General features: G+C 33.0%; 1 protein-coding gene across 1 annotated transcript in view; it reads right to left on the bottom strand.

Annotated features, from left to right (window-relative positions):
• Window positions 1-208: 208 nt before the first annotated feature.
• Window positions 209-10,698, bottom strand: part of LOC117116190 (uveal autoantigen with coiled-coil domains and ankyrin repeats-like) — a 32,766-nt gene continuing 22,276 nt past the window's right edge. Inside the window, exons 7-12 of the mRNA XM_033260190.1 lie at window positions 7,611-7,741; window positions 4,135-4,295; window positions 2,649-2,795; window positions 1,820-1,888; window positions 900-943; window positions 209-309 (exon numbers count right to left, since the gene is read on the bottom strand). Coding sequence (XP_033116081.1) covers window positions 917-943; window positions 1,820-1,888; window positions 2,649-2,795; window positions 4,135-4,295; window positions 7,611-7,741 — 535 coding nt within the window. The 3' untranslated portion in view covers window positions 209-309; window positions 900-916. The remainder of the gene's footprint in view (window positions 310-899; window positions 944-1,819; window positions 1,889-2,648; window positions 2,796-4,134; window positions 4,296-7,610; window positions 7,742-10,698) is intronic.

A 10,698-nucleotide genomic window follows, 5' to 3' on the forward strand; every position in this document is an offset into this window, starting at 1 on the left:
CTCCAATTAAAGATCAGTTTTCTGTGGTTCCATTTAAAAAAATGCTTTTTATTTTTATTATTGCAATTAGAGACCAAAGCTGTTAAAGTAAAGACCATTAAAACCCAAACATGGTCTTTAATTGGAGGGAGACCTGTAGTATAAATGTGCGAGATTTTGGTCCCTAAGCATGACAGCTTCAAACAGACCTCACTCTAAATACATGAGACTTGGTTTGACAGTAAGTGATTGATCATCAACCAAGGTCTTAACCAGTAGTTGTCCGGAAAGGGACTCTTCTCTATCGAAAGACAGTTGCTGATCAGTCACCTAAAGAGCAAGACAAAAACATTTTTTAATAGCAAAATTATTTAGCCAGACAAACAAAATTGTTTCTCAACTCAATCTATTTAAAAAAACTCTTAACTATTCACTTAATAATATAGCAATGTGTACTTCATATTATGGTCTATAATCATGAATATGCACATGATGTGAAAAAGGAGTTAAATTCTCCCTTTGTTGACGAAATAACATTACAGTACACGTATTTGTTTAAAAAAGGTTTCCAAATTAAAAAGTTATAGCCTACATTCTGAAAGACAGCAAAAAACCATCATACATACTAATATGCAAATGACCATAATTTATCACACCATAGGTGTCATCGTCATTAACATATTTCATTTGGTTTCTCCTCATTTACCCCACTGTGCATACTCAGCTTGATATTTTAATGTCCGGAAAAAGAAATTTTTGAAAAAAAAAAACTCCTCAAGAATTCAATTTAGACACAGTAAAACCAACACTTTTATACTAATATACCAAAATGTTGGTATATTATATCAACAAATATTGATGTAAATCAAGTTGAAAGCTACATATTATTCAGAAGTATAAATTAAAACACATTACATTACCTCAAGTTTCTCCTCATTTAGTCACCCACATCTTCCGGTTTGCGCTATGAAAGAAAGTAATTTGTAATATTTATACAACATATAATTCTCAGTTCAGCCTCTGGCTGGCAGTGTTTTATATTGTTGAAAAGTTTTATTAAATAATTTTATTTAATATTAATTTCAACTTTGTCAGTCTTAACTAAGATCAATAATATAAAAAAAAAACTAGTAAATTGATGTTTAAACTTAAACAAAATCTAATGATGTTACTTTTTTAATTTGTAATAATATTATAACATATTACTTTTGTATTTATTTTTTTTGTTCTTTTTGTTATTTCTCAGTGTTGATTTTATCAAGTATGCTTTTTGATGAATTAACAAATTGAATAAATTATAATAATGCTCATTTAATTGAGGCATATTCCAATTCTATCAGCAGGCAGATATCAAAATTAAACAGTAATATATTTATATATCAATCAATTATTTTCTTTTTTGTTAGATCAAATATATAGCAGGCTTTAATAAGTTTATGAGGGTCTGCAGGTCTAAAACGGTAGCATCGCTACCTCTTGATGCATAGTCTGATTAGGTTGGGTTATGCAGGTCATTAGGACTTCAGTGCGTTACTATCCCTTGACTCATAGTTTGATTTGGGTGGGTATGTGTGGGTATGTGTGTCATCAGGACCTGAGTGGAGTAATGCCCCTACCCATAATACATACTTCCTATAAGCATACATTATATTATATTTTTTGTCCCTTGTATTTGTACTGCTTGTTATGGGTGGATTAAAGCCCTTGATAGCTAATGTAGCAATAAAAATTAAATTAAATTTTAGGGAAACAATTGCCAGTCCTACAATGTCTAATCTAAATTTATCATCGACAGTTGACATATAGAATTTTCACCAATGTATGCCTTGAGTATGCTAACCTTTGAGGGCTTTTTCAGGCCATCAATGTTATCTCTCTTTCGTTTATGACCTCTTATTGGCGGTGAAAGCTGAAATAAAAATTTCCAAAGATAAAAGGAGGTTCCAGTAGCTTTCTATTTAAAATGTAATACTGAGGCCACATACCTACTGACTATTAAGGGTCTATGCAAAACAGTATATGCAATACTGTTAGTATGTATTTATATTATTAAAGTAGGATATAGCAAGAACAGTTCCATATAATTAGATTAAGTTTGCACAATACTTTCTAATGATCAGTCTACCGTATGCTCTATATATAAACTTTCAAAGTTTTTTTGTGTAAAATGTGTGTGATGTGCCTGCCCATATATGGCCATGAAGAAGTCATATTATCAGTCAAATACGGGCATACCATAGTTACTTTTCACATAAAATTTGATAGTGTGAGTTTAACTTTTTCAAAAAAATGTACTGTCGCCATTTGGGATTTGTACCTCAGACCCTCTAATTACCGTTGGTAGCCCAACCTGCTTAACTATGATATAAAGCTGGTATACTTACACCTTTGATTTTCTAATTGTCAAAAAGATCAATTTTAAGCTAATGGAGGTGGTTGTCCATAACAATGTAAGTTGAGTTTATATTAATATTTCTTGCAATACGCAATACCTAGAGAAATAAACATGATCTAATAGGAAACTTTTTACTATTATTATTAGTTCTAGTTGAGCCGAAAACCTTAACTATGACACAGGAGACCTCTGACAGCTGATGTGCAGTGTATACACTGTGAGGAAATCCTCAGCGCTCAATTTGCTTCTAAAGATTACACCAATTGTAGTATACCTGTGATTTCAGGAAAACTACATATTTGGCTAAACGTTCCTTTGCATCTCGTTCTTCTGTTAGCTTATTACTGCTAGTAATCGCTTTTGTACGCTGTTCTTCTAGACTGCTCTTCATGTTGTCATTCTTGGTTTCCAGCATTAAAATCTAGAATAAAAAATGGTCAATAGTAAATAAAAAATAATTGATATTTCAAAGTTCAGCGCACATGTTGTAGTGGCTACCAACATTTACAGCAGGGATGGCCATATAAATGGGTCAAAGGTCAAACTGATTTGTCTATTTAAACACTACGCAAAAAAATATAAATTTTTTATGGTGAAAATTTGACATTTTAGTTGAGCTTTCGATAATTTAAAAAATAAATGCTATGAATATGATTATAAAATACAAGTAATAATCACCATCAATAGTGACTAGATGTGGTAAAGAATAATATAAGAAATTAGCAAGAAACAGTGGGTTTAAAACTTATTTTTGTTCTTTTCTATTATAAGTATGTGAACACCCAAAAACAGTGCAAATTATATCCTATTTTACCAAATATTATTTATAGCAAGGATGAAAATGTGGGTTACAATATTTTGGGTCCACCTTTGTAGTATTGGGAAACCGATATGCAGTCTTATGTTTCATGTTTCAGTTCTTTTGTTTAACCATGAACATGGGGAATTTAATGATATGGACATCACATACATATACCAACAACCTATAGAGTACTACAGTGTTACGTCATGATACCATGTGATACTACTCTGTTGCTATCGGCGACACAGAATGCGTTCAACCGCATGCCATTTTCTCCACTGATAAACCACTGATCCCAATTTCTGACATAATTATTAAGATGTTGTATCCTAGTTTTTCTTTGTAAATGTTAATTGATGATTAAATGTGTGTTCTATAACTAATATAATATGAGCTATTGTGTTTTTAGTACATTTTGATGGTAAATTATTAGGTTTTAAAAAGCCTTTTCCAGAAAGTCTATTGTAAACCATTAAGATTATAAAGTCATTCAGGCGTAATGAACGGTAACCAACATCTGGTTGACAACAAAGGGCACCACCAAGGAGAGAGCAGCTTAGCTCAGTCGGCTAATCTGGTGGTAGCCACTGTGTGTGCACTGAACCGTGGAGATCTCTAGGTTCCCGGTTCAATTCCCATTGCTACTTTCCTTGTGTTTTAGCTGGAGGGCTGAAATACAAATTACGACAGCGCACCGTCTTTCGGATGAGACGTTTAAGCCGTTGGTCCTGTGTGCATTTATGGCCTATGTGCACGTTAAAATAATGCAATACACTCTTCCAATCACCACCAGAAGGAACCCACTGGAAAAAGTGTTCTTCTAGACTTTCGTGGGCTATCCTTGGTGTTTACACCGAATAAATCAAATCCAATCCAATCCATCTGGTGTTGTAACGACACAAATGTTGTGCTCTATAGAGTAAAACAAGAGAGCATCACTACAATACTATCTGCTTACCTTATTTGACAAATCTGTAATTTCCTTCTCAAACTCTTTCTTCATCTTCCAAGTTTCATTAGCTTGTCTTTCCAGATCACACTTGTTTGCGTCAGTGCGAGCCTTAGTCAAATCCTTCTGCAAATTCTCAGCTTTTGTTTTGTACTGCTGGTTCTCTTTCTCTGAAAGTTAAAGTTTTAAAGAAAACATGAATATGACAGTCTATAAAATATAACAATTGCATTTATAGAATTAGCTGTTAAATGTACTTTAAACACATTTTTACGCTGCGCAGTAAAGGCATAGCTTTCCCCAAGGTGATTTTTCTCTGAGAGTGAGAATTGATAAGTAAGAGTTTAAAACCAATTAGACTTTCCAAACTTTAGTTATCGTGGTAACAACAAATTTACTACAACAGTGACAATGACAACATTAACGAATATTACAATTTCAACTAAGAGCCGGAGGTGGGTATGGGAGGGGATGTCCACTCTTCATACAACAAGATTTAAAAAAAAATTGGGACTTCTAAATGGCTGGGATGGGAAAACTAGGCCTGTATTTTTTTTTTTCTGGTCTGACTGCCCGACGAGCTTTTGCCGATGGGGCGGGCTTGACAAAACTGATGGGAGGGGGGCTTAATTCCCCTGCCCCTCCACTGGCGCCGGCATTGACACTTTATTACTATCTTGCATTTTGCATTTTTTTGTAACTAGCATATTGGAAAAAAAAAAAAAAAGCGGGGAAGTCAGATGGCACCCATAAATCAACTAAAGAAAAGAAAATGGACTTGGATAGGGCATACTCTAAGAAAGGAGTCTACAAAATCACAGGAAGAGCACTACAATGGAACCCTCAAGGAAAACGAAAGCGGGGAAGGCCAAGAAAAACCCGGCAGAGGACATGGGGAGAGGAGGTGAAGAAAATTGGACATAACTGGAATACTATCACCAGACTTGCTCAGAACAGAAGGGAATGGAAGGAGGTTGTCTGTGGCCTTTGCTTCACCGGGAGTTGACAGGCATAATGATGATGAATGATATTGGAAATATTAATTATGCATATGAGCAAATAGCACATATTCACAGCTCCATCACTTTATTACCATCTTGACAATTTCAACTAGATTTGAAACCTTTTACTTTTTTTACTTTTTTTTTTACTTTTTACTATGTTAGCATTTAACGTAAATTTCCTGATTTGTGAGATATTTATGCAAATGAGCAATTACAATATTCAGACACGTATGAAAAAAATAAAATAGGCTCCGTCACTGTATCACCATCTTTAATTAAGCAAAGTTTGAAACCAATCAGACTTATCTAAACTTTAGTTATCGTAGTAAATAGTGCAAATTTCCTTGATTAGTGAAAAATTATGCAAATCAGCAATTAGCATATTCACATGCTGCAGGTACTAAAATTGGATTGGATTTATTCGGTGTAAACACCAAGGATAGCCCACGAAAGTCTAGAAGAAGACTTATTTCCAGTGGGGTCCTTCTGGTGGTGATTGGCAGTACACCGGGAGACAATCCCCTACTCTTTACCGAAGAGTGTACTGCGTTCTTTAACGTGCACATGGGGCATCAATGCACACAGGACCAACGGCTTAAACATCTCATCCGAAATAGAGTGCGCTATTGTAACTTGTATTTCAGCCCTCTAGCTGAAACACCAGGAGAAGCAGTGATGAGAATTAAACCGGGGACCTTGAGATCTCCACGGTTCAGCGAACACACAGGGGCTACCACAAGTTTAGTAACTAGTGCAAATTTAAAAATAGTATGAAGTCATTGAGTCATAATGAATGATAATCAACGTCTGTTGACAACAGAGAGCGCCACCTGGCGTCATGACAACACGACTGTGGTACTCTATGCATACAATACAACCAGAGCCTTGCAGGCGTCAACGTTCCTATGCATGATACACGCGTGTGCATGTATACACGCATGTATATTATACGTATATATTATATATATATATATATATATACACGTATATATATATACATATATATATTATGTATATATATACGTATATATACGTGTATATTCATTCAAAATGGTATATTTATTCAAAATTCAAAATTCAAATTAAGACATAAAACATAGCAGCCAAAAGGCTGAATTGCGAATTATGTTAACAATTAAAACCATTAAAAAAATCAATCAAACAGCAAAGATAAAAAAACAAGTACATCAAAAAAGAGAAAAATATTGCATAAGGATCGATATCCTATCCAATTCGTCATTATTATTATTGTTATTATTATTACTATTAATTTATTTAGTTATGAATACTAATATAAAAAAGATCAAAAAACATCATAACAAGCAGATCAAAAAAAAGAGAAAAGGATTGCACAAAGATCGAAATTTGTCATTATTATAATAATTATTCTTATTATATCTCTATGGATGGTACACATACATAATTCTGCATTGCTGCGCCATCTTGTCAACACTCTAGTTGTTTAATAGCTCTATGGACTACACGACAGAAAAAAACGTCGCATGGAGTTAGTGAAAAATGGAGATCTAAATGAAAAAACGATGCATTTCAGCAAGTATTAAAACCTTTTTGTTTTATTTTAGGCCTTCTTCAAAATATGCCACAGCAGTTGATTTTTTTTTGCCGTAAAACCAAAATAGTTTCATCTATGCTGACTTGCCGATCGGTTAGCGTGAACCCTGACTGAACACTGCAGAAACTTCACATCGAACTTCGCATCGCAAAGTAAAACAAAATGTCTGAAAACTTTTCTTTGACGCATGCGCATTTGCATAAATGTCTACACACACGCACACACATACTACACACAATAAAACACAAAGTAATAACAGTGAAAGTGATTACAATAGTTCCTATTGCATTACATGCATAGGAACTAAAAAGCACTCTTAACTGTGTATAGTAATCACAACAACTACAAAATTAGTTGGTGGCCATAGAGGTTAGTTTTATTTCATGGGTTTAATTCACAGCATAAACAATGAAGTTCACTGAAATTTGTAAAAAACAAGTTAAATTGAGGAGGAAGCTGATCGTTGGTCACCTGAGGGTAACCTGCAGCACTCAAGAAAAAAATGTGCCTGAATACGACAGGCGATTCCATTATTTAATTGACTGAATGCTGCAGTTTTGCCCATCATTTACGGCCTGCGTATTGTTGGTACTGTATTCAGGCACTGAGCAGCAGTATGCACTCTGTGAGTGACTGCTCTAGTTAGCTTCTTTATTGGAAGATAAAATAAAAACCTAATATACTGAAAATATAGTTATTTTTTGTATTTTTGTAATGTTATTTGTTTAGGGTTGACCAACTTTGTATAGGTGTTCTGCACGCATTTGCCTTTTGCCTGTTTGGTTTCTCCTTGCCTTTTTTTTTATTTGATTGTTTTGTACTTTTGCTCATCTTGGCTGAAATATGAATAAATAAAGTGTCTCAGTCATAAATTGATAGTACTGAATGATATCAAAGAATAAACTCACTATAAAAGTCAAGTTCTCCCTTGAACAGCTCCGTCTGTCTCAGCTTCAGCTCTGCAGGTCTAAGTTCACTTTCAAGAAAGTTTATCTTATCACCTTCTCCCTTCTCCATTGCCTTGATTTTACAATTATAGCTTGAGAAAAAGAAATTCATAGTAAATAAAATTTTAATACATATTTTACCAAATTCTGTGTAGTTAATACTTCATTTCATTTAATTATTTCTTTTACTTATCAAAACCTCCAAGAAGGAAGATAAAACATACCGTACATACAGTACATTAAAAATACATTTACTTAACTAATTAAAAATTAAATAATAAAAAAACACTATATAAAAAGGAGTAGTGTTCTGGATGAGTGAGCAACACATCGACAAGATGCCAGAAAACAGATTTTTATATAGAATCGTTTTAATACTGTCAAAGATGTCGTGATTACAACAGTCAATGTTCTTAATGGAACATTTGAAGTTGCTACGATAAGTTTAATTAAATATATAATTGCAAAAGTCAAAATCAGGTCGATTCGCAAACCAACTAATGAATGGATCACCATAAAATTTAGTGGAATGGTATATAATTAAAAAAAAAAAGACATCTTTCAATTTCAGAAGAAAGGGTCAAAGGACTAAGTCATGATCACCAAATTTCAATTTTATATTTACCCTCGACAATAAACAAAAATAATGGAATGGCCTCATGTATTCAGGCAGCATGTAATGAAACAATGGGCCTGAATACGGCGGGCGATTCCATTATTTTCAGTTTCAGTTTAATCAGAGTTTCACATAAAACATTAAAAAATACATCAATTGGATATAACATAACGATGGACCTCTACACGATGTATTATGTGTGGTGAATCCATTAAGCCAAGATAGGCTTTAAGACTGAGCCACCACAAAACAATCAATCAACGAAAAGCAGCATGACTAAAATAAGAAAACTGATTGTTAAGAAGGTGAACTTAAAAAACTCTCGCCTTAGTTGTATTATTTATAGTTTGACATACAAGGTCCAGCTAATGCGAAGTTAGTATATTTATTTTGGAACGCTTAATGCGTGTAACAGAGGTGTAGTTTTACAGTATTTGTGAAGACCAATTGTTGCTTTAATAAGCTGATTCTTTGTAGTTTCTAATTTGTTTAGGTAATTTGTATTGGTGTTAATACATTGACAGCCATAAATTCGAATAGGGAACAACATGCTTTTCCATACATGTGCTTTAATGCATGTACAGTTTGGTAAAAATCATGATAATAAATTTGAAGATAAGATACAGAATAATTTTTTTAACAGATTTTAATAATTCCTATGAAATATTATAATTTACAAGTGTCAATACTAGCAACGAAAAATATCATGTCAGCCATTTTTATGTGTAATAACAAAACCTAAATCGAGGTAAGGCTAGGCCTAGCCTAGCAGTGTTGGATAGGCTAATGTTTTCGGTGCCCATGTTTCTTCGCAGACCTATCGCAAAATTAAACATGAAAAATCCATCTACATTTTTTTTTGTGTGGAACACAAAAAAATCAAATTTTTGTCTTATTTTACATTTTTTCATGTTTAGAATGTCTAAATTCAGTTAAATTAGCAATTTTGAATTACATTTAAAAATCTTTATAACATATTATACAAAAATAAGATTTTTCTTAACAACTGACATCTTGCCGGGAATGCGGCTTTAAATGATTAGGATGTTTATGTGTACAAAAAAATTATTATTTAGAAGGTTCATTTGTACAAAATCAAAATGTCTTAAAATTGAAAAAAAATAAATAAATAAAATGTTTTAAAATGAAAAACCAGAGCCTTGCAGGCGTCAACGTTCCTATGCATGATACATGACTTATATAAAAAAAGTACATATACGTACATATATATACATATACACATATACGTATACACCTATATATACACGTATATATATATATATATATGTATACACGTATATATATAACTACACATAAAATGTAAAAATTTTGTGTCACCCATGCTGTTAATTTATGTTAATGTAATATAAATGTATGTGTATACATATATAGGTAAAACATTAGTATACATATATTTATAAATATTTATATAAGATATATCAACTAAACACTGAAGTAAATTTGTACAAAGATCACCTGAGAAGAGATGCAAAAATTGTATCATTGGTTCAAACTGAATTATGAAAATTGCATCTTGTAGTTTTTTGACCATCTATACATGATGCATCTTCAAACCGATTGCGTATCTGTTTCATTGTGCGCTGTCTCTTATACACATCTAGATGTGTATAAGAGACAGGGGAAATACCAGGTGAAATTGGTAGTTAACGTCCCTGCCAAGTCCTGTATCATCACAGCAGTATAATTTTTTTTGCTAAACTCCGTGCCAAACTTATAGTAGAGATCACAAACGGACATAACTGCGGTCTTATTCGCCATCGGGAAACAGAACAAGTTTGTTCGGTTACATGGCCGTAATCTGTCTCTTATACACATCTAGATGTGTATAAGAGACAGCATTAAAATGGGCAAATCCTATATATTTCACATAAAATGTTGATAGTATAAATGGAGCTTAACATGGCTGAGCAATCAATCTATCACATGCATATTTATTTGTGGATTTTTTCCCATCCGACATTTTCCCATCCGACATTAAATGCAGAGCAGAACGAACAGAATCAAGCACTTTGGATTTCTAAGTGCTACTTTAAAAAACATGCATTGGCCAATTTAAGACTATGTTAAGAAGGAGGTATAATCCTACTGTTGTGGAATACGAAAATGACTTCTCTGGGACAAACATGATCCCCAGGGAATGATTCCAAGAACAACATTAAGTTTTTGAATTAATATAAGATTTCATGAAATATAAATGGGAGTCATTTTTAATGATACACTGTTAGTATGTTAATCAAGCCCAACAATATGTATCTTAAATTAATGATCTAATGAATCTGATATATACTTAGGAATACTACAACTTTAGCATTTGGACTGTTTAGTTTCTGAAACATGAGAAACCGTTAGATGATGAGGAAATTAAATACATGGGTTTTTTTTCGTATTTAAAGTTTGAGGGTGAATATTAAC

The sequence above is a fragment of the Anneissia japonica genome, unplaced genomic scaffold, assembly GCF_011630105.1.
Source record: "Anneissia japonica isolate Jap-2015-1 unplaced genomic scaffold, ASM1163010v1 scaffold287729_len363858_cov192, whole genome shotgun sequence".
Lineage (NCBI taxonomy): Eukaryota > Metazoa > Echinodermata > Crinoidea > Comatulida > Comatulidae > Anneissia > Anneissia japonica.